Source organism: Aulostomus chinensis, chromosome 14, assembly GCF_037954235.1.
Source record: "Aulostomus chinensis isolate RoL2024-O1b breed Wild chromosome 14, RoL_Achi_v1.0, whole genome shotgun sequence".
NCBI lineage: Eukaryota > Metazoa > Chordata > Actinopteri > Syngnathiformes > Aulostomidae > Aulostomus > Aulostomus chinensis.
In genome coordinates, this window is record NC_141333.1 from 15,646,566 (window position 1) to 15,671,224 (window position 24,659).

Below are 24,659 nucleotides of genomic sequence, written 5' to 3' on the forward strand. Positions count from 1 at the left end.
TTCGTTAATACCTGTCATATTTATTTTATGAGTTCTTGTAAAGAAGAAGAATCCTGCTTAAAACCGACGTGGTCGACGCTCCAGCAGTTTCGCTGATTCTGATATTTTATTTAAAAGTCAACATGCCAATTTAAAAATACATCCCTGATGAAACTACAACATTTGTTCCGATCACTGCAAGCTCGAATGAAAACAAGTGACTGGAAGTGAAAAACGTGAATGGCAAGTTGTTTTAAAGACACTATTATTACCTGAAATGACAGGTAACATTAGGATATAACGGCCAGCTGCTGCACATTCGTCAATGACAAGGCTACTGTTTTAGTGTCTCCTGCTTTTTTTTAAACAGTGGAGCTGTTTTTGTAAATTCCTGCTGGAGCTGCAAAGCAACACTCCACCTCAGAGACATCACATGCAACTCTACTTACAGTCTGTCTTGTGCATAACCTCTGCTCGCGCTGCAGATGAACAAAGTCCACGAAAGACTCAGAGCTGTCAGGGACAACCGGAACATTTTGGTTTCTTGGTATGGGCTCTCTGAGGTGACGGAGACTGGAGCTTCAAACGGTTCGGAGGTTCAATGAGGATTCAACAGTCTTGCGTCTTACAGCCCCTTCAGTCGCTCCATGGAGCTCGCTCGGCTCGATAGGTGTGCAGCGTGTCGTCCGGAACCAAACTCAACTTTTTGTAATCATCCCACTTTGCAAAAAAAAAAAAAAAAAAAAAAAAAAAAAAAAAAAAAGTTCCAGGCAACTAGTTTAGAGCCCAGAGTACATGGACAGTCCTCTCCCATGTGCCTTCTTCACCCGCCCCGGTTCCGTTCTCTCATATTTCAGCATTACAAATTGCAAGCGTCCTCCCACTTAAGTGCTCAGAAATGTCACTGTTAAGTTACAGTAAAAATCCGTGCAGCTCAAGGTTTTTCCCGGTGGTCTCTGGAGTTGCTCGATGTTTGTTCCGCTGCTGCGGCAGCGAGGCAGGAGGCGATCGTAGTCAGGCTGCGCTTCATTCACGTCAATACCTCCCCTCAACTTCTCCACCAGACCCTCCGAGAGAGAGAGAGAGAGAGAGAGAGAGAGAGAGAGAGAGAGAGAGAGAGAGAGAGAGAGAGAATCCTCACACTTACCTGCTCTTCATTGAGTTTTCATGCAGTTGTTGTTTCTACGGTTGTACACTGTATGTTTCATGATTGAAAGCTTAACAGGAAAGTCATGCGTTTAATTAGTAGAAGAGGAAACACTTTACATGCTGAAATCAAAGCAAAATTCTGGAAAATGTGCTCCCACGTTTCCCTTTCAGAAAGATGACACCCTGTACAGATCTCTGCTGCCCTCCAGTGGCGAATAGGCTTCAATGCAATAAGGTATCCACGAGTTGAAATTAAAGGCCAATTCTTCTCAGGGTCCATATCAAGAACATGGGAAAACGGAATATAGCAATTTCCAGGCCCGGCATAGCTTTTTGCAGATAAATGAAGCAACAAAAAAAATAAATAAATAAAACAAATACTAGTAAAAAAAAAACCTAAAAGTTCAGTTGAGACTTGCTGTTTAATGCTGATTTATTTTATGTTGTATCGAACTCCCTAGCTTGTCAATAACTTTAGTTACATCATGACTTTGTTTGTTCTTTATGTGACAGCAGACATTTTACAGGATGGAGCTGTCATGAATATTGTGCTGAAAGGTGTGGAAAAGAAAAAATCTAAGAATTTTGGCCCAAGACAACACATGTTCTAACCAAAAAAATTTAGGCCACCTTTTGTTATAATTCTGATTTATTTCTATCATTACTCCTTTCCTTGAACCCTGGTGGTTTGAGAGGCAACAGCAGGACAACTGTTACTTCTTATTAATGGGATTGTAATGATAAAAAAGGGAATTAACCTTGTAATTTATAATGTCTATTTTATTGAGACAGGATACATTGGTACAGAGAACACTTTCCAGTAGGTTTCCACAAATAGGTTCCAGTAAACAAGCTCTTGTAGGATGTACAAGGCCCAAAAAGAGAGAGCAGATGAAAGAACCAACAGGTCTCTCATTTCCTGAGTTGATGCATGAATAATACCAACGCTCATTTAAAAAATACAGTGTTTAATATTCATAGAGCAAGCGGACAACATTTGAGGTAAACTTCCAGTATTCAAAGCGGCAAAATGAAACGTATTGAAATAAGAAACCACGCAGCTGTCCTGCGGAAGTGTCTGGGACAAATCCGTCAGTTTCTAAGGACCTCCTTGTGGATGGGAAGGCAGCAAATACAGTTAGTCACTTCCTTGTTTATTTACTCCTTTTTTTGTCTGAGGTGCGACCATGAATGATGCTGGTGATCGTGAGGTCTTTCTGTTTCTCAGCCACGATGCTGTGGTTCAGTTTACAGTGCAGTGTTGCTTGTTCTGGTTCAGTGAATGCAGCCTTGGAGAAAACCACTTGGTTGTCCTGATTCACTTCAACTCCGTACACCTGACAGAGTTGAGCTGTGACAGACAGATCCAAGACCAGGAGTTGAGACAACCTTTCCAGGGGGAAGCGACAGTTTCGGCTGCTGTATCCGTGGCTGTATATTTGCAGCAAGTCTCTGCGACACGATAATAGGTGTCGGTGCAAAGCGCAACTCTGCAGGAAGGTCAATTTTTTTGCAAGTCGGAGAAAACGAACAGGGTTTCGCTCTAGAAAAGCCTGGTTGATGGAGAGAGCGAGGGAGATATCAGGAGTGCTGCGAAGCTGTTCATGCAGCTCCATGACATGCTGCATAGCACGGGTGGAACCTCGAGGACAAGAGGAAGAAACAAAGCATGAAAATGTTGCCAAACAAACAGCATAGGGCAATTTTAAAATATCCTTGTGTGAAAACTACACATTCAAGAGAAAGGCGGCCGAACAGAAGCATTTCCATGTTTGTTACATCCAAATTTGGTTTATTAAATGAAAGACAATTGTGTATCTCATATACCACATCCCAGCAAAGACGTTTCTAAAAGTGCTAAGACAAAATCACTGACCTAAATTATAGAGCAAACAGAGAGCCTGGAACTCCTCCTGGTGTGGGTGAGGTCCTGCTCCATTGGCGTAACAGTCCAACAGCCAACTCAGGTTCTCCTGGAGATGTCGGTCATTGATGCACGGGTCGTAGAGACGTAGGGGCTCGCTACAAAGACGGTATGAGGCATAGATGAGGAAACGTATCATCCTCTCCAGCATAGTAATACAGTCCAGCCCGTGAACCCTCTGGATGATCATATCCTGCTTCACACCACGCAGCCGATCGAAGACAAAGCTGTACACCTGGAATGCAATCAAAGAAATCCATTCAGTTTTACTGGTTCTACAAAGATGCGAATCAGCTTTCTTTCACACAACATGTGTACATACTACTTGCCTCTGTCCAAGGATGAAGACGAGGGGACGCAGCTATCTCATCAATGAGATAACACACAGTTTTAAGCAGCACAGCTGGTGGGCGAAGGTCAGAGGAGTTTGTGGAGCACTTCCCCGCAGCTGGTCTGGAATATTCCTTAATAGCTCGCTGTGGATCTCCTCTGGGCTTCCGGTCTCTTTCTGTACCTGCTAACATCTCAAAGCGGTGCAGGCAGTTCTGTGACTCCCGCTTCTGCAGCTCATAAGTAGGACACATAGTCTGACAGGTGCCCCTGGGTACTGTTTCTTGTCCCTGTTGCCCTGGTATTACCTCTTCCTCCTTAACCTGAGCTTTGCCTTGCCAATGGTCTCGGTTCCTCTGTCTCCACTCTCCCCCTGCTGGTGCACCCCTCCTCAGAGAAGAAGAGCTGTGATACAGTGAACGGGACAGTAGTCAGGTATACACGACACAAACGCATCATTTGTTGATCGTCCACATCGCTACCCGCCAGCCTACGCTCAGTTTGACACAAACTTCGTACATATCAAATAAGCACACTAGCTCAGCATGCAAAAATGTGCCAGAAATGGCTTTATTTTTGTGAAATGTTTTAGTGCTATGTTGGCATTAAATAAAACGCATGTATTTAAAACACATTTGTTTGTGATTTTCACATTCATTCATGCTAGTTTCAGTGTGTATGTTTGACTGGTGAAGCAAATTGTTCAAAATTATCAGTAATATGTGACCTTTATTGAAATAAAAATAATCTCTTGAAATGTTTAATATGTAGCAATATTTTACCCACCGATCAGAATGGTTTCTTTTTTTACAAACACATCAACGGACCTGCAATAATGTACCCCAGCATGAGGATCACAAGTTAGCGCTGTAAAACTTTTTAAACTGTTCGCCAGAAACGCTGATAAGGGACATTTTCAATTCTAAATCTAACTGGTAACACTGAAAGATTTTTTTCAGTTGGTTTTTCCTTGACGTTTATTTAAGCTACAGCTGAATGCAACAAATCCCATTAAAACCAAGTTCAGTTCAAGAACATCACAAACAAGCTAAAATATTTATCGAATTAATTTGATTACTGCCTCTGCAAATGTAATATCAAATCGTTCAATCTCAATATCACGGACTGTAAATAAAGAGTAACAACCTCGCAAGCTGAAGTCTGAGACTTTTGGCTGTATTGTAAACAGTGTCAGCGAGCACTATAGCTAACAGTACTTCATCACGTTAGCTTAGCGTGTTGGCTAGCTTCAACAGACAGCTTTCACGCGAGTTTTACCGAGTGAGTAGTAAACTACATGGAGTATGTCGTCAAACACAACAAAATGACAGAAGCTTGCATAACATTTTCATTAAAATGACAATTATATATGGAATAAAATCATTTGTACACACACGCGACGGTGTCCTCTCCTGCTGTTCATTGGCTCTCACGGGCTCCTCCTCGCTGGACCAATCCAATTTGACGTCGCTTCGTTTAGTGATACGTCACATCCGGTATCAGGCGCAACTGTAGATTTTGTTCGCTCGGTAAATTTACAGGCCTTCCGAACTTCGTAGGTCAGTTGTGGGGATTTGAAGAATATATCCGTAAATAAATATATAAGTAAACTTTTATACATGAAATAACAACAAAACTATTAACTTCTCGAGATCTTTTCAAATAAGTGAAATGCAGCTCCTTTTTTCTGTCTGCCCCAAATAGATTTTCTTTCTCTTACCTTTTTCTCCTGCAGACTTGTTTTGTAATCTGTATTTACTTCATGATTTAGAGTTTCACTACCATCTGTTCCATTAGAGTATTTGTCTGAAATGTTTGTACATTTGATATTTTTCAAGATAGTCCATTAAAAGAAAAAAGGTTTTGAGCAAATGGTTTGTTAATCAGAGTGTGACATGCATAATGGTTGGCAAATGTTAATCTCTCCAAATGACCAATTTCCTAACAATTTTTTTTTAAAAGTAATATAAAGTGCTCTTATTTAGAATGAAGTCCAAATATATTTTGTCGGGCACATATGGAAAATAATGTGGAAAAACAACAACAATGAAATACATGAACAATTTTAGTACAGACAGATTTTGATTTCCCCAGCAATGAATGTAGGTTAAAAAAACAACAACATCAAGATAATTATGTTTAACCATCTATTTCCCTCACCTGGGTCAAGCAGATGAATGAGCTAAAATTAGCCGATAATCTATTAAAATGGACGAACACACATTTAGTAGGAAAGGGGCTATCAGCAGGGGTTAAGTGTGTTAAGAGGGAGATGCTTGACATCAGCGGGTTACTGATGTCTCCACACATTTCCTAGTGCCTTTCAGTTTCCAATTTTTTTAAGGGGATAAAAACTGTTTTTGATCTTGGGTCAATTTCACATCTTTCTCCATTGACAGTCTAATTTAAAACTAACCACATTCACCTGATAAACGTTGTCACAATGCCCTTCTCATTAAATTGATGTACTTCCTCTCAAACCAATATGGGGCATTTTTTTCTTGACAGTTATGTTGTGCCGAAAAAGTCAATGCAAAACATTTTCTGACCTACAAATCCAGTAAGTTATTCATCTGATGATCCTTTCCCATGAGGAGATAAGAGCACTTCTTCCTCATTCACTCACAGCACCATCACTGTTAGAGGAACAGATAAGAAAACCACTAAAGGCTGATCCCATTTCCAACGAAATCCAAACATTTGAGGGAGTTTGAAGCAGCTTACCCTTTAATGACTACTGTGTCAAAGTCTGGGTGAAAGTAATCCAGCTGAGAACGTGGCCTGCAGTACACGAGCAGCGATGGCGCCTCAGTATCATGAGGCATCATTGCTTCAACATAATATTAACATATGCAAACATCGATCATTGCTCTAATTCAGAAGATGAGTATGTAGTCTTATAAAGCCTTTGTCTTATTTCCCTCATTATTTTTTCCATGTCACGTATATGGAAGGACATCAGGGAAGTGCACGGTGTATAAGACAGAACTCGGACAATTAAAAATCTAGTATACGACTGATAAACCTGAGATTTCAGGCCATGTTAGAAAAGCGACAGCAAAACTTAAAAGAATGTGATTCTCAGGTTTAAGCAAATGGACGCATTGTGAAATTCAATCAATACTTAACTTACATTTAGCTCCAGCTTTGACCCTTTTCTTTCCAGTTCCACTGTTGCTGGCTTTACTAGCAACATCCTTGCAAGTCATTCCACATACTGGGTTGAACCCGTCCAACTGAACATTGAGGTCAATAGTAAATAATAAGAAGGTTATATTATGTATACAACAAATAAACTGACAGTTTGAACGCCGTAAAATTCACCAACAAGATGCTAAATATAGCACAAGGGGTTTTTCTTCCTATAAGAAATGACATTAAAAACCTAACGTTACCTTTCGGGGTCGTCGTGGATATTTAGGAAACTACTTGACGCCATATTTATTTTGAAGCGGCCCGCCTGCTCTCTTAATTTGTACTCCGACTGAAACAGCGCAGGATACAAAAGTTCCGCACCTTTCCTTGCTCGTTGATTCGCGGTGGATTGTAATTCCTCCGTTGACGCTGACAGACGTCAGCTGTTGAGCGTTACTCAGTGCTGCACAACCTCGTACATACTTTTAATCTCATGAAGCCTTATAAAATTTTCATCTTTGCTCTGGAAGACACCAAATAATAATGTGAATTATATTTGGATAGATACAGCATACAGGATAGATGGTTAAACATAAAAATACATTTTTCAAACCTTCATACACTATGCAAGGAAGGTTCCAGACATAAAAGAAGAATGCAACATCTACTCATGGATTCATCAGTGACTGAAAAGCTATAAGTATCGAATGTATAAAAACTACAGTTTGGCCGGCAACCACTAGATGGGTGTAAGGGTCTGTGTTCACTACCAGGGGAAGGACTTCTTGTTTCCAAGCTAGAACTTTAAGTTTCTTCTTTTGGAATAAAACATTTTACTCCTCTATGCAAGGGAACACTTGATTTCACGGAAACTTTTATACGTTTGACTCGTTTATTGTGATCGGTTCTTAAAAATACACGACCAAAGAAGTTGGATAATTCATGTTGTAGGAGTTCTTGCTGTGGAACTCTTGTAGGATAAACCACTGTACTCTGTATACCGACTGACATTATATGGCTGTTATACATATAAATGTATAAAATCTCTCACTGGCTGCTATCTGTAATTTTACGTGTTAGAAATGAAATCATATTACTATTAAGGAAAGGGGTTCAAAAGGAAGGGTTGGCCTTCACCATGGGCATCTGGGTAGAAGGCAACAGCAGCAAAGCTGTCTCTCCACAACGGTTTATTTTTGCTGTTAAACATACATGCGTACAAGTCGACATTCCCATTCAAGCTGCAGCAGCCCACCTCTCCGTCCAAGCCAGGTGTCGCCTCACAGCAACAAGTGGATGATATTCCCAGAAGGTATTGGTGGTGCATTTATGGGTACTGTGCTTATCCTTGCTAGTTGAAGTAGCCGTGTGGAGGTTCCTCTTCCTAGGAGTGCGTCAGCTTGGCAAAAACTATGTCCAATAAATTTATGTAAGTCTTAAAAAAACAAACAAATAAATGTATGTGTCCTCACTTCAGCCACCCCAAAGTCCTAGAAAGAAAATAATACGATTAAAGATTAAACCATAAGTTTTCAGGGAGGGCAGGAAGTGCAATCAGATGAGCTCCAGGTCTGATATATGATGCAGCCATCTTTGCTTTGAAGGAGGTGTGCCATTTTTCCCCACAGGCCAGAGGGCTCTCAGTAATTGATTAATCTACATTGCAACTGAGTTTAACTGCAAGTGTCTCTTTGCCACTTGTGAAATCTGTGATATCAGAAGTTATATAGCTAAAGGGTTTGAAATGGGTTCAATTTCTGTCAAGACTGTCCTTAGAACCCCTGAAGTGACCATTTGTGTACCAATGGTTGTCTTCAGAGCTTTCTTCATGGAGCGTATTTCTTGTTCCCAGACGCTATTGAAGTGTGAATAAAGCAAAAGTGTATTTTCTCTGGTGCCTGTACTGTCTGTGGAGTAGGGGAAGAGTTGATGTAGCCTCTTGTCATTCTTTATTCCCTCCTGTGAAGTTTGTTCCCTGATCCCCAAAAATGTCATCGGTGAAGACCTTCAGAAAAATCCATGTTTTTGAGGAGGTCAAAGTATACTCCTTGTACGCATACATACAGGCAAGTCAGCCATCTTTGGGATGATGGGTTTCGCTTTCCGCCTTTGACATGAAGCACAATTACACTGATGTCTGCAGGCATCTTCTGGTTCTCTCCACAGGTCCAGCTGGACAGGATGAGGCAGTGCCATCCAGAAGTTCCTGGTAAGTCTTGAAATGGTTTTGGATTGAAACATAAGTGAGGGTGTCGATGACACCACAGAAGCAGAACTGTCTTAACTCTAGAAAGGTGGGCCATTCGTCCAACCGCTACCTTGAAGTAACATGAATCTGCTTGAAGCCAGTGGAGTCAACTCAGCTCTACTTTTCCTTTGTCCTCTTCTTATGTCACGAACTCAACAGTGCCAAAAGGTCAGAAGCATCTCAAGAAATACAGACATCTGTAACTGTGGTGGGAGCGTCCATCTCATTGGGCAATAACAATGAGCAACATAATAAGAGTTATTTTATATATATATATATATTAGGTTTTGGTCACTCTCAATTAATCTCAATCAGACTTTACACCCCTATATAGCCAATATTCCATCCATAGAATGAAGAAACCCAAAGACAAAGTTAACATGAGCCTTCCCTTTTTGTTGCTGAAAGCCCAATGGCATTTGTATGTGTGTGACATTGCATGTGTGTCTTCCTCCCTTGTGTGTGAATATGTACTTAGCAAGTTCTCTTAACTGCAGTTCTACTGGATATTTGTTCGCACAAGTCTTAAACAACAAATTGGGCGTTGATCCCACCTGTCCTGAGTGACAGGAGAGACAATGGTAGGATCGTGGGTGTGGGAGCAGATGGTAAACACTGCAGACACTTGGGCTGCTAAGACAGATATGAAGGGATAGACAAAGGGGGGAGGGTATTGGTAGGTCCCATGGTAGCTAAACGTTAAAAAAAATCACACACACACAAACACACACACACACACACACATATATAAATTCTGTGTCTAGTGTATAACATCCTTGGTTTATTCTGACCTTTCTGTCTTAATGAACCTTCATGATAAAGGTTGAACAGAGCCGTGTGGTGGTGTGTGTTTGTGTGCGACAAGCATGAGATCTGTGTAAAGGCCGAGCACTTATTGTTGCTGTGTGTGTGTGTGTGTGTGTGTGTGTGTGTGTGTGTGTGTGTGTGTGTGTGTGTGTGTGTGTGTGTAATAAAACCTTGAGACTGGCTGCTGCTGCTGCTGCTGCTGCTGTGTGTCGGCATGCTGGCTGGCCATCTCTCACCACCAGGCAATGCCAGGACCTCAAGGGTTTGAGGTGAATAACAAGTTCTGTTGACAAAGGTGATATAAGAGATACCACATCTTGTAGTTTTGTGAAAGTTTTGCTGGAGTTTATGGGTTTTGTTTTACTGGTAAGATGGTTTAATGTATTTTATTTGGAGTAAAAGATCCGGCCTGAGGATGAGGAGTGAAAGAGTGAGAAGAGCATGTTGAAAGACAGCTGTATGAAGAGACACGGAGTCACTGAATGAAAGTCCTTGTCTCTTGATGAGCCCGCCTCTCTCAGCTCGCTCTCTGCTCCGAAACCGTGACGTCTCCTGAAGCGTTTGTCGATGTCATGGTGACCTCACTGATACTTTGGAGGGCGATAAAGATGCAAGAAAGACTTGAATTCATGTCCAGAATGAAGTGAAAGGAAAATTGTCCTCAACTCTCTTAACATATGTATGCACACATGATTAACCCCCCCCCCCCCCCAACACACACAGCTATGAAGCCCACACCCCTGCCCTTCTTCCCTTTTGCGGTAAAGCTGTTACTCATCACTAGCCAGTCTGCCAGTCTGGTCCACATAGGCTTCCAGGAATGCCTCAAATACACAGAGCCTTATACAGTAAAACCAACAGGCAGCATTTTTCTTCAGTTGGATAACTAAGCTGAACTCCCTCAGCTTTTATTGACTCAGCATTCAAAATTCATTTTTCCATTTACTACGTTCATATTTGTTCATATATTTACAACTGCTGTTTAGCCTAGTCTTCCCATCCAGGGACAGAAACGCTCCTTGTTGTCAGGCCACCGCCAGATCAGATGGTGTATGATCTCCACAGTTCGCTGGCCTTCCCTCAGTTGGCTCAACATTTAAGCACCAGAGTATTAACGAATTGTTGACTTTTTACCTTACCTGGGTGGCTCTCCTGGTCATTTTGTCCCTTCAAAGTACCCAAATCCGAAACGCTGTGGGCGTAATCTCTCGGTTTTAGGTGTCAATTCCATGAGGAAGCACAGCTGAATGTAAATTATTCTTTCTTTCTGTAGATTTTTTGGATTATCCATTGTTGTTATTGTAAATCACACTTTTAAAACACTAATTGAAGAATTTCAGATTTATTTTCAATGGTCTTGTCAAACGATAACATTTTGTTATCCATGTTTGTTAGCTTAAAAATATCTCCTTTTCCTGTTAAATAACCTGCAGAGCATCACTGCGGACCATCCATCAGACGGCCTACAGACGTTTTCCACCTCATGCACGTGGCGCTCATCTCCTAATTTTCTAATTGCAGTGCTTATCTTCACAGGATGTGACCTCAGTTTGGCGTTCACTCTTGTGGATGATTCTGGTTCCATCCCTGGTGGAGTCTGGGGGATTTCCTAAGGTGTCTTTGGAGAACAGCGGGTGTTCGTCTGACCATAAACGTCAAGAACACTCAGTGTATCTTCAGTCACATCATAAATATCTGACATTTGATGAAAATTAATTGACTTTTTCTTTGGAAAATCTACATATTTTGCTCTCTAGAAATACTTTTGTCCAAACATGAGCATCTGCCTTTTTGTGTCTGTTACCTTTGTGAATTTTACCAAATGAGTGATGAGCATTAAAAGCAAGCATGCCTGGTTGTGTCTTGGTTGCGTGCTTGTATGTATGTGTGTGTGTGTGTGTGTGTGTGTGTGTGTGTGTGTGTGTGTGTGTGTGTGTGTGTGTGTGTGTGTGTGAGAACCATGTGCAGTGCTTTAGCAGGGCAGTGTAGCGTGCAGTGCAGGAGTGAGCAGAGGCGGCCCAGGCGAGCACAGCCCCAGTACCCTGGTAATCCCTGCGTTTTCAGGAGCCCTGGCCCGTACTTGATGAGCTTGAGCAAGAAAAAGGTTGTGCTCTCTCGTGTGTTTCTCTCTCTCTCTCTGTCTCACTCTTTTATTCCCCCTCTTTTTCTCATGCCCCCCTCCTCCTCTCCATCCCCTGGAGCCACTTTGCGAATGAATGGATTCCAAGTGTTTACTCAGCAACTCCATCTGCCCCTCTCATCCTCTGTATCTCTTAGGTTTTCATCAAAAAGAGGAACACAACCTGTAGACCAGTGACTGTCAGAGATCAACACACACCATTACTGTGTGTGAAACCTGACAGCAGAGGGGCATGTTGAAGGATGCTCTGTTTTCTCCTTAAAGTGAAACTTTGAATTACATTACCGAAGCACAGACATGATTTAGGGCAAAGTGGACAAAGATGAGTGTCACTTTTAAGGACAATTTGAAAATCACTTTGTTTTTTTTATTCTCATTGATATCAAATGTGTTTCTGAACGTCTTCCAAAGACGGGAGGTCCTACAAAACATTTACGGCTTTTAAATAACAAAGTGTGTTTCATATGAAAGAATTTAGAAATCTATTTTTAATTTCAGCAGTCTTGAAATTTTTTTTCCTTCTGATGCAGACATGTTCCTGATCTGATGACCACTGGTCACTTCAGTCCTTATCAGTAAACATTGATTAAAGGCATTTTAACGTCGTATATGAAACTCTCATTTTGGCTTTTACATTTGAGTGTATATGGTGTGGATACATGAGCAAATAGAAATTGTTTGCTACGGGTAAAACCGTTTTGGATTCCTATCACATGAAATATGAAGTGCAGGCTTGCATCAGAAGGGAAGAAGTTTGAATAAAGTCAGAATTCAAGTGAATCTCAACGCTGCGATCTTCTTGTGACACGTCCTATAATCAACTTGAAGCACATTCAGCGTTCTCAGCTTGAAGTGAAGCCCTCTGTCTGCCTTTACCCACAGCTGTTGGTGCACTCTGAAAGTTTTGGTACAATGCCATCGTCTTTGTTGTTCTATTGCCTCTTATCTCAAATAATCAGAAAATCATCATAGAAGGAGGCTACATTTCCTGTTGATGCAACATATCAATAAAAAAACTAAAGGTCGTTTTTTTAATTTTCGCAGATGGAGGTACTGTGTCAATCTGGGTGAAACATGCTAACCAGCGCTGCATGTTGTTGGAGTACAGTACAGTGTTCAGCCCGCATGTGAACATGAACGGAGCAGCATGAGAGCAATGGGAGTGTGGAGGTGCAGAGAGGTGTGGGGAGGCTCTGCTGGGGTGGTTGGGAGGGGGATTAGCAAGAGGCCGCAGGCCCCGAGGCAGAGGGCCTGTTTCCTGGCCTGAGCCCCTGTTTGTCCTGCCTGACCTGGCAGCTCTGGGGGCAGATCCTGCTTGGATACAGTCCCGCTCCCACGCCTGTCTGAAGCTGTTAGCCACTGGCTGTGAGTAGCTAGCTGGGCTTAGGGTTGTCTGAGCAGTGGCTGAGTTGGGAGGGGTCCAGTCATCTGTGTATGTGTGTGTGTGTGTGTGTGAGTGTGTGTGTGTGTGCGTGTGTGTGTGTGTGTGTGCGTGCGCGCGAGCGAGAGATAGAGGGGTGCCACAGATTTTGTGTTGGCAGACGGAGAATGACGGGAAGCAGGCATCTCATACAGCAGCAAGTGGTTATGATTAATGCCATCGGTTTGATCGTTGCCACCGTATTGTAGACATTTCCTCTCTTTTTCCAGCATCTTCCTCTTTACACCATCTCTTTTTCAACACACCGCATATCTGAGAGACAAAGACAACTGTTTTTAGAAAGATGCCATGAACAGGTCATGTAATTAGCCCAACGATCTCCCACTGTTTCCAAACTCATTAAAACACTCGTTCATCCCTCACATCCCTGTCTTTTTAAAAAAATTCATGACGTGCATGGCGGTATAATCCCACTCGGTCGATCATATCATATCCCATCAGCGAGCCCCCAGCAGTGACGGCAGCGGCTCATCACCCTGTGTCTTTTCTCTCTTTATAATCAACTTTACCCCTCTATTTGTCTAAATTTGAACCACTATCACATTGTTGTGTTTAAAGGGTGTTGTGTGATTGTATGCAGAACTTCTGTTTGTACTTCAAAATCCATAAGATAACACCTCTTCTCTCCGGGCCAAGGGACTGTTTGATTATCACTCTCCAAAAATGAAAATGAAATGGAGGGATATTTACTTTTCTTCCCCAAAAGCTTTGATAGCTCAATTGCTTGTTTTCAGTGGCTTGTTATTATTTTCAATTGGTGGATTGTCTGTTGGGTTTGGAGTAGCGCAGAGCAGCTCTATGAGTGTTGTTTCTGTCCTGAAAATACACTCGGCCGGCCTGCAGGGAAAGCAGAGAGGACAGTGGAGAGACAGAAAGGGTCAGTGGTAAATCTTTGGGGGTGTTTCTGGCAGTACCAAGTTGCCTCTCTTTTATATCATAAGTGTATAAAACTTACTTTTCATGTTTTGAATCCAACTGACATCCAGGTATAAATGTGGAGGAGGAAAAAAAACAACAACGTGGCTTAACAGCTGTATCATTTTAATTAAAATATAATGTCAGTAGGGTATAATTCCCGATACTTTATTGGAATTTTCAGTGCAGTTTGGTCCAGCTGCCTCCGTCGTCATCAGCGAGCCAGTGGCGTCATTCCTGCTCAGCCTTATAAAACTGTCAACGCCTCTCTCTCTCACCTGGAATGACACACACACACACACACACACACACACACACACATGCACACACACACAAACATATACACACACACACTTACACACGTACACACATCATCCCAAACACAGGGGCAGGACGCGGGCTATTTTTGGACAAAGCAGTGAGTGTAAGGCATTTCAACAAGAAGGAGGCTATTATATTTGTCTTTTATGAATCTGGCAAATTATTCGTACTTCTCTGGCATGTGCAACATGACCGCAGAGACGCAGCACTCGCCCGCCGAGGCCAGTCCTGTGGTCATGTCTCCGAATGTCAGCCTGGACTCGCCGCTGCCTCCGCCGCCTCTCATGCTACAGGCCCGGTCGAAGGACAATATTCTGATCAAGTCCGAGCCCAGGGGGAACAGTCCCAGCACCGAGGATGGAGCCGCTTTGGGTCAGACTGAGGAGCACCTGCCCACCGGGAGCCGGCGAAGGAAGAGGCCCGTGCAGAGGGGGAAACCTCCCTACAGCTACATCGCTCTCATCGCGATGGCCATCGCCAACTCCCCCGAGAGAAAGCTCACCCTGGGGGGTATCTACAAATTCATCATGGAGAGGTTTCCTTTCTACAGGGAGAACTCCAAGAAGTGGCAAAACTCCATCCGCCACAACCTCACCCTCAACGACTGCTTCGTGAAGATCCCCCGGGAGCCCGGCAGACCCGGGAAAGGTAACTACTGGACTCTCGACCCCGCAGCCGAGGACATGTTCGACAACGGGAGCTTTCTGAGGAGAAGGAAGAGGTTCAAACGCACGGATGTGAGCACCTACCCAGGGTACATGCAGAGCTCCAGTGCCTTCACCCCAACCCCCATGGGAAGGCCCTCATACCCCAACACCTTGTACGCCGGGATTGGCTCGGGTTACGGTTCTCAGCTGACTGCCACATCCCCGCATCCGGCCATGCTGCATCACTACCAGACGTCTGCCGGGGTCGGACAAGGACAGCCGCGAATGTTCAGCATCGATAACATCATCAGCCAGCAGGCGGTGGTGCAGGGGGCCGCTGGGGGAGATCTCAACCCTCAAGCGCTGGGGCTAGGCGCCGGTGACCTGGGCACCATGACCTCCAGCTGCTCGGTCACCGGCACCGACCCGTCTGCGTGCTTCCAGACCCAGACTGTCAACCCTTCGGCGAACATGCTGAGCAGAAACAGCGGGAACATCCCCTCTAACCTCGGAGCCGGGTACCCCTACTCTTCTCCGGCCTCTCCCCCAAATCTACCCAACATGAGCCAGTCCGGGTTCTCCCCGGGGAGTTCTCAAGTGTACTGCACCGGGAATCGCCTCTCTCTGCCGGCGCTGCGTCCGGGCTCTTGCGCCGAGCACACGGAGCAGCTGCTGGGCCTGTCCAGCCCCATGAACACCTACAACAACTCCTACATGAGACAGGCCAACTTCGCATCCGGATTAGAGCGATACATGTGACATTCCTGTGAAACGCCTCATTTAAGCAATAAGAACCATATAGTCCGGTATCAGGAAGGTTATTTGGATTTGTATCACAGCAGCCAGTGATGCTTTATATAAATGTCTACTAGATTTATTATTCACATCTGCAAGAAAAAAAAATAAAATCAGAAGTTATTTTCGTCTTTTTTAAAGGATCAGAAGTAAAACTGAATGCCGAGCCTCATGATGAAACATTCCTGTTGAAGAAAAAGGTGTAAAGCCATTTAGATCCGTTTGACACATTCCATGACTGTATCTCAGAGTTTCACGTGTTATTTTTAATTATTATTATTGCTCATTGCTCATTTCGTTGATATTTCTTCGTTTTAAAAGTTTACACCTGTTCGTTGTCATTAAAGTCTGTTCTTCTTCTACTTCTTCTTCTTCTTTGGGATGTAAATACGTTTATGCTGTAAAAAAAAATCTTGATTAGGAACAGTGTTGCTGAAGAGAGATCTTTTGAAATAAATTCATTTTTTAAATAAACGGTTTTGAAGGTTACCTTTTTTTTTAATCAAAGCGGATTTATTTCTTATCTTTAAGCCATTTCATATTTGTGGTAAAGTTTTTGTATGGACGGTCATTTCCCATCATTTAAAAACACTAAAATTAAACTTCCATCGGTGTTGTCAGGTTGTTTTGTGCGGCACCGAAATAAACGGCCCCAGAAAAAGCCTATACGCTTTTTTTTTGTAAGTCACGAATATGATAATCATACCACGGTGCGATATTTTAAAAGCTCATTTATTCACACATGAATTAAGATGATGAAAAGCTAAAAAAAAAAAAAAAAAAAGTAAGAAATTTGAATTATAGAAAATACAGAATTGGAATATTTAAGTGAAATTATGAAGTGGACAAGTAACAGTCCCAGCGGTCAACAGCCGTCGATACTGCTGCGACTTCTCCATCTTCAGAAACTCTCATCTGCATCGCTGATGTTGAAGGTCTGTTTCCCCTCAAAATAACAACAACAACAATAGTAGAAATAACTTTTTTTGTATTATAGCATCCTAAATCTGTTGAATTATTTGTGGGTTATTCACAACTTGGATCGTTTTAAATATAGATCTATTTTTGTTGTTGTCAGTGTGTGTGTGTGTGTGTGTGTGTGTGTGTGTGTGTGTGTGTGTGTGTGTGTGTGTGTGTGTGAGGGGGGGGGTTAGTATTTTAAACACCTTCACAGTTATTCTTATTTGCTCCCTCACGGTTCAGTTCGTCCTCAGTTGCAACTTTATCACTGACTTGCTTTTTTGATCAAAAAGCTCTTTTGCTTCATTCTGTTCAAAAAAAAAACCAGACACCAGCTGATGTCAAGAGACTTTAACTGGTGAAACCTGGAAACACTCAATAAATATAGACAGGGTCGTTGGAAATTGGGAGATTTTGCTTCGGTGGTGATTTGTGATTTTTTTTTTAAATTGAACTTTTAATCCTGAAGCACTTGAGGGGGCTTCTGCGTGATTCTGAATTTGCATTCACAAATACAAGAACTACTCTCAGAGCGCAAGCGCCATTCTCTCACCGATACAAAGTGAAAAAAAAGACACACTGCGATTAGAATAAGAACTTCAGAGTGAAGATGAGCACAGCTGATGGTATCCCAGGTGGAAGCTGGGACTCTCACACACATCCTGACAGAACAAGTGAGGCTGATGATATCAAGTTATGCATCATGTATTGACATCATATTACAGACGCAGGGTTGTTATTGAGTCGCTTCGCAGTGAGGCACGCGTTGTCTTCGTGGAGGCGATAATGACGCTGCCTCCAGCTTCTTCATGCTGTGGGTCCAAAAGCATCAGGCCCCCTGGTGGGACTACTAGGTCGTGCGCATGCACGGTACTCGGGTAGGTGTGTCGAACCTGGACTACATTTTTGATCTTAAGAGCGTTTTAGGTGACTGATTGTAAATCTTAAAGACTTGTTCCTGAAAAATCTGCCCTCTGATATTTGATGATAGAAGATTATTAGAGATATATTTGGTTCAAAGGTGTCAAATTCAAAGTGAATCTCAAAGCTGAAAACGTCTTATTTGAACTGTTTGCTCGGTAATTGAAAGGCAACAGGAATCAGCAGCAGGGTCAAACATTCTGCCGCTAGATGGAAGCAAAATCCAGATGTGCAGCATTTCCTTTGAACGATTGCTTTCATATTGTCGTGATTACAATAAACTGAACAAAAGCCGAGAAATCGAACCTGGAAAATGGAAAACGTAACCATTTTATAGAATGATTACATTGCGGGTCTGGTCAGATCAGGAGGTCCTGTTGTTCTGAACTTCCAGATTGGTTACCCTGTGATGAAGCTCCAGTTGATCTTCACCTTACAAACATGGTGCATTTATTTTCCAGAATCTTCAGACCACGGGTGCACTTCTGCTTGTGGCTTCCACTTTAAAAAAGGACAGCCAGGGCGAAGAGAGGAAAAATAAAGTCGTGATGACGTCGTTCCTTCTTGTGTCTCGGACATCATCTTTGTCACCAAATGTGGATCAGGCACACAAACGTGACTGAGCTACGGCGATGATTGTAGCTGATAAGTATTTGAACTGATCCCAGCGGTTCAAACTGGCTTCAGTGGGCAGCTGGTGCAGCTTCAGCGCGTCGCTGATCGTCCTTGGATGATCGAGAAACTGTAGAACTACTTTATTGACAGCAGAGGGCGCTCCGACATTACGAAAGAAACCTCAAATACCCCCCCCCCCCCCATAACGAACCAAGCTGGAACCTTTAAAAAGTTTAAATGTCACACAGCGCTCTTTTTTTTTACATTGCTTCCTCATTAATAATTAGGGTGGGAAAAGAGTTAAATAAACTTCTATCACCTCGCGAGACCTCAACAAAATAATGTCCTCAATGTCATGGTGCAATTTCGCATCGGAGACAAAGGACACACACACACAGACACACACACACAGACACACACACAATGGACTGACTACCTCGTGAATTAACAGTTAAGGTATAAGAGTTTTCCCATAAATTAATTACTATTATTGCCAGAGGTAAATAAACGAAAAGGAAAATGAATGAATGAATGAATGAATGAATGAATGAATGAATGAATAGTGATGGCGTTGCTCCTCCATTGCACCAGATTCTCTATTTAATACATTCAGGAATTTCATTCAGTAAAGCTGCACGGGAGAACCAAGCTGGTGCTTCTCTGTTCATTTGTCGGAGCAGTTTGGTGTTCCATGATGAGCTTTGACCCGTGCAGCCCACCTGAAGCAGTGGGACACGTGACCGGGGGGCCTGTTTATGAGTAGTCCGGTGTTTAATCCGAATTTATATCGCCTGAAACACTCACCACCATCTAGTAAAAATAAGGAGAAATCTGACGATAAGGTGACATGACAACAGTGAGTGAGTCCTGACCGACAGCAGATCACCAAGGAGACTTCTGAGTGCTTTTTTTTATAAGCTTTGATGTTGACGTCAATTTCAGTAAAGGCAGTGCACGCGAAAACAAAAAGTTAACAACAAAAAATGAAAAAGAGGAAAACTGTTTCAGTCAATCATGAAAACTGAACGACAAACCGTCCGACCTGCAGGATGAATGATGAGAGTTGCTGGGTGTTCGCCTGTTCCGAAGACGCCCGCACTTGGATGACCATCACGCATCGTCATCTACCGGGCCTGACGAAGACGAGCCGCAGCAGGCTGCATCTTACTGTACCCTGGGGATTGATGCCGGAAATACAGACGCTGGGACTTCTTACGCCTGCTAAGCCGTGAGAAGTGATCAGGCTGCTGGCAAAACCGTGGAACCGAAGGAATTAAACGGCCTAAATCAACCGTTTTATTGGAGAACAGAATAGCTACCGTTTGATGAAGCCATCATCATCATCATCATCATCATCATCATCATCATCATCATCATCATCATCATCATCATCATCATCATCATCATAATGATAGTAAAATTGTTATCATAATCATCGTCATTATTATCATTATGTTAATGTCTTTTATATTTTCTACAATTTGGTCACGTTCTTTTATTCATCATCGTCTGCATGATGCATGTTTTCAAAGTTCTTCTAGTTTTATTCAAATATAATTCTTGTTTTTAAGACAACAACAATAACTAATAATAATGGCCTGTCTTATTAACAATAGGTTATTAAAGGAATGTCAACACATGTTTCATTGGTGTTTGGCAGGCTGCCTCAATTATCAACCGCCTGTTAGGTCACCTTCTACTTCTCCCATCTTCACCTGCAGACAAACAATGAATTCAATAAAAAATGAGATGTAAGGTATCAAATATCAATCACGGTACCTTTTATAATATCTTCGAGGTTCTGAAAAGGCAGGGAATAAGACTACAATGAAGTGAATGAAAATTTGAATTCCGAGGAATTACGAAAAACGAATTACCTTATTTTCCAAAACTGAGTATTTTTTTACTTTGATTGAAGGTCAGGTTTATATTTATATATATTTATATATATATATATATATTTGGTTGGGTAATTTCATACAGTTCCTGGTAACAGTGACTCAAAGACCACGTGATCAGCGTGCTCCTATAAATACCTTATGGCAGCTTCGGAGGAGAGTTTGACAGTCTGGCTGGATACCTACCCAAACGCTGTGCGTAAAACATATTCGGGATAGATACTGGATACCCAAGTAGCCGCTGAAAATGAATAACTGATGACGGAAGGAAACCATCGCATGTGAAAACAAACCAAGTCCATATCGGAACAAGATCAATGGTCTTTGGTTCTCCTTGCGCGCCTGAAAATCACAAGTTTCCAGCCAGATGAGAAGCTCGCACGCCTACGTCTGACCATCTCAGGACCAGGAGGCACCAGATCCGCAGGTCAAAGACTTATTTATCTTTTCAACAGATCCAAGTCATGTGTGCATCCAGTGATTGGAAACAAAGCTGCAACAGAAGTCTGGCGTGGCTGTAGGGGGAGAGGCAGTGTGTGAGTGCGCTCTCGCTCAGCGGGCCAGAGGAGGAGGAAGTCTGGGAGAGAGGGGGCAGAGAAGCGGCGTCCTCAAGGATGACTTTAGGGGCGGATATGTCCGACAGCTCTGCATTGTCTGAAGATGTGGACATCGATGTCGTTGGGGGTGACATATCCGTCGGAAAGGACGGAAAATATATTCACCGCGAGTTCAACTTGGACAATGACTCGGACGATAATTACTCCCAGAACGCGGCTGAGAGGGTTTCCTCTCCCGGGCTCAGCAGCTCCGACTGCCCGTCAGACCAGATGGGACCCAACACAGAGTCCGGGACCGTGATAGGGGACAAACCTAGGAAAAGTGCCCTTGTGAAACCCCCGTACTCTTACATCGCTCTGATCACCATGGCCATCTTGCAGAGCCCCAAGAAGCGCCTCACTCTCAGCGAGATCTGCGAGTTCATCAGCAACAGATTCCCGTACTACCGGGAGAAATTCCCCGCCTGGCAGAACTCCATCCGCCACAATCTCTCCCTGAATGACTGCTTCGTGAAAATCCCACGGGAACCTGGCAACCCTGGGAAGGGCAATTACTGGACTCTCGACCCGGATTCCGCAGACATGTTCGATAACGGCAGCTTCTTGCGAAGGAGGAAGCGCTTCAAGAGGAACCAAAGTAACGAAATCCTCAGGGATTCTGGTGGCTTTCTGCCCGGGTTTGGATACGGCCCGTATGGATACAGCTACGGACTTCAGCTGCAGAACTTCCACGCAGCCCATAACCCGTATCATCCACACCACACGGGTGGATCATTCCCCTTCCCCAACGCTCCCTGCACCTTGCCTTCATCCCTCTTCCCTGCGCCGCATCCATTGCCCTCCGTTTTAGGGGCTGATTTAAGAAAGCCATTTTACCCTCAACTAAGCCCGTCTCTGCCACCTCTCAAGACGGACTCCAGCACTCACAGTCGGCCTTCATTCTCCATTGACAATATCATCGGTGCGACCAACTCCACCGCCTCTTCCTACAGCGCTCCGCCAGGCAGCCAGGCTCAGATCCTGGCGATGTTGACCCCAGCGCTGGCCTCTGCTTCCAACCACTTGAGCCTGTCACAAGACAACATATTACAACCTGGGACACAGAATCAGACTTTTTCCAGCAAAACGCTGAATATGAGCAGTTGTCCTTTCTAAAAGAAACAACGAGACGTGACAATATTTTATTAAAAAGCCAACTGTGGCACCGTCGTGTGAAGAAGGTAGGCTGAACATTCTTGGTGAAAGCTTTTGGGGCTCTCTCCGTTTCACAACTATAAAAAGGAGAGGAATGTTTATTTATGGTTTTTGTAAATATGTGCATAATATTGAGAGACAAAAGAAAGAGAAACACTGATGGATCTTTTTTTTTTTTAATAACAGTGCTGGCCTGCAAATACGGCATGTGGCCTTGGATGTGTGTGTGTGTGGGGGGGGGTGGGAGAGAGAGAGAGAGAGAGAAATAGAAGATCCTGCTATTTTAAAAATAAGTTAAAGTTGTCATTCACGGCTGAGGGGTTAATTTTCATTTCTGAAATATAACTGAGAATTGTATGATGATTTGTATTGTTTTTATGTTGTGCGTCGTGACAGAAATGGCACATGTTGCTGTTGACAGACACGGCAAACTCAGGTTTTACTTAGTAAGCACATGGAGACAACAGGTTTTTGTTTTGTTCGGTTTTCTCCTCATTATCGTCCCCTCGGAACCATCCCACCCCCACCCCCCAACCCCCTGGTAAATTTGTGACACTATCATGTTATATTTGTCGGTGGACATGTAGGACTTTTTTTTTTTTTTTGGTATAAAAGAGCGCTTTACCTCTTCCGAACTTGTCATTTGTTGTTCGTTTGTATTTCACAAATTCATTTGTGATAAATACAGTATGCCATGTGTTGCCAATAGAGAGAGAAAAAAACACACCTAAATGTTCATAGGTCATTCTTTTTTGTTATAATGACATAAATAATAAATGTTTGTGAATTAAAAAAAAACATTTAATCTTTTTATTGCTCGGAGATTTGACACCTATGAGATTTATATATATATATATATATATATATATATATATATATATATATATAAAAATCTCATAGGTGATTATATATATATATATATATATATATATATATATATATATATATATATACATAATTTAAAAAAATTTCCTCTGGATTGTTTAGAAAGGAGTTACATCTTTGAGAGTTTCCTTTGAAAAGGCTGGACTCTGCTGTACGTTTAAGCTAAATTAATTCAGGTACAAGGAGGTGACGCAGCAGTAAATGAAGTTTCTTTTCTTTTGGTTTTAGGAGTGAGAAACGCACCAAACTCAGTTGAACTATCTCAAATATCACGCAACAGTGGGCAAGTATACCCCTTGTGTGGCTCTTGCTCGCTTGAAAAAAAAAAAAAAAGAGAGAAAAAAAGGACTATTTTTTTTCAAGCAAGTTTCAAAGGCCCTAAAATAAATGAGGACGTTAGCAGAACTCGGCGGTGTGTAATTGAAAGTGAACAATATACCCACGCTCTTTTGGGCTTTCGTTGCTAATTTGTAGCAGCATTTTTCATCAGGCTCCTAATCCACCATAATGCGGCTTGTTGGCCGTTTGTTGATGTTGTCAGTGTGGACCCCTGGCCCTGGGGAGTGAATGTGCGCGCAGCGAGCGGTCCCCCTGCGAGACCAGCCACACACACACACACACACACACACACACACACACACACACACACACACACACACACACACACACAGAGCCTGAAAAGCAATCTTCTCAAAAGGCCCTCGCTTTGCTGCGCTTTCATGTCATCCGTGTTGTCTCGGGATACGTATAAAAGAAGCAGTGGGACTCGTCCGGCTACAGAAAACAGGCCTATTGGTCTTTTTCAGAGTTGTTGGAGCACATGTTTCCAGACAGAAGGGGGTGTAAAGCCTCCTTTATTTACCAGATCTGTGTGCAAATGGTTAAATTAGTTTGTGGGTGTTTTGACAGATGATTATTAAGGATGAAGGGTGGGAGGGCTGACTCCTCTGTTTTCCCTCAGCACAGCTCACTGAAAGTCTTTGAAACGAAAACCAACACATGACTAATTTCTTTGCCCAGACCCAGGCTTCGCTTCTGCTCTCTCCCTCTGCAAGTGCAAATTGGGCAAGCGATAAATATCGCGCGGGGACTTCACGGGACATCGTGTTTTATTCGATTCTCTTTTTGACTTGATCAGTGTTAATTGATATCCTTCATCATATATAATTTTCCCAGTAAATGAGGCGGAGAAAAACACGAGGCTGCTTTTAAAGTTTTCTCTACACAGCCGCCCCTGACGCGGGGAGTCATTACGCACCGCATCAGTCCATTAAAATCCACATGAAGCGTTCGCAGAGGCGGTTACAACCATTAAACAACGTCGGGAAGAAAAAAACTAAGCCAATAAAAATCACCAGACACAAAGCACAACACACACACACACACACACACACACACACACACACAAACACACACACACACACTTTAGAAAATGGACGATTTGAGACAGAACTCATTTGGATGGATTTATGGCACCACCACTGTCCATCTCTGCTGTAAGATTACAGACTTGTGTCCAGAATAGATCCGCCGCTGCTGCCGCCGCTCTTCCTCCAACCACCACGGACACCAAACACATCTGACATCCGGGGCGCATCTTCTTAAAGCCCTCTAATTTCTCATGTAGGCTCCGTCGTCCCCGGGCATATTGACACGGTTTCATAGCGGCTGTCACACCAAGACCACCCACCCACACCAACACACACACACACACACATATATATACACGCATATACACACACACATCCCCGGGGACTGTGTCTGTATTTAGGCTCCATGACATTTGTCATTTTTCGTG

At 43.0% G+C, this 24,659-nt stretch overlaps 4 protein-coding genes across 15 annotated transcripts in view; 2 read left to right on the top strand and 2 right to left on the bottom strand.

Moving 5' to 3' along the window:
• cpamd8 (C3 and PZP like alpha-2-macroglobulin domain containing 8) overlaps positions 1-1,032 on the bottom strand; it is a 47,012-nt gene extending 45,980 nt beyond the window's left edge. The window contains exon 1 of the mRNA XM_086224268.1: positions 429-1,032. Within this exon, the coding sequence (XP_086080394.1) occupies positions 429-514 (86 nt within the window). The 5' untranslated portion in view covers positions 515-1,032. The remainder of the gene's footprint in view (positions 1-428) is intronic.
• An 870-nt stretch (positions 1,033-1,902) lies between these two features.
• On the bottom strand, positions 1,903-6,878 carry sac3d1 (SAC3 domain containing 1). Of its 12 annotated transcripts, XM_086223797.1 has the most exons (9): positions 6,778-6,878; positions 6,516-6,618; positions 6,107-6,163; positions 5,932-6,018; positions 4,777-4,933; positions 3,691-3,787; positions 3,382-3,612; positions 3,005-3,287; positions 1,903-2,770 (listed from the first exon to the last, which is right to left on the bottom strand). In XM_086223797.1, exons 5-9 carry the CDS (start codon positions 4,803-4,805, stop codon positions 2,283-2,285), a joined length of 1,128 nt encoding a protein of 375 aa, XP_086079923.1. In that variant the 5' UTR covers positions 4,806-4,933; positions 5,932-6,018; positions 6,107-6,163; positions 6,516-6,618; positions 6,778-6,878; the 3' UTR covers positions 1,903-2,282. The 12 variants fall into 12 exon arrangements, with proteins under 12 accessions (XP_086079923.1, XP_086079918.1, XP_086079917.1 ...); XM_086223792.1 differs by having other exon boundaries at positions 3,382-3,787; positions 4,777-4,891; positions 6,778-6,837; XM_086223791.1 differs by having other exon boundaries at positions 3,382-3,787; positions 6,778-6,837.
• Positions 6,879-14,457: 7,579 nt separating this feature from the next.
• On the top strand, positions 14,458-16,224 carry foxe3 (forkhead box E3). The gene has a single exon (XM_086224001.1). It carries the CDS (start codon positions 14,536-14,538, stop codon positions 15,793-15,795), a length of 1,260 nt encoding a protein of 419 aa, XP_086080127.1. The 5' UTR covers positions 14,458-14,535; the 3' UTR covers positions 15,796-16,224.
• A 4,183-nt stretch (positions 16,225-20,407) lies between these two features.
• Positions 20,408-22,741, top strand: foxd2 (forkhead box D2). Its single transcript, XM_086223941.1, has one exon. The coding sequence runs from the start codon at positions 20,840-20,842 to the stop codon at positions 21,935-21,937; it is 1,098 nt and encodes a 365-aa protein (XP_086080067.1). The 5' UTR covers positions 20,408-20,839; the 3' UTR covers positions 21,938-22,741.
• The last annotated feature ends 1,918 nt before the right edge of the window (positions 22,742-24,659 follow it).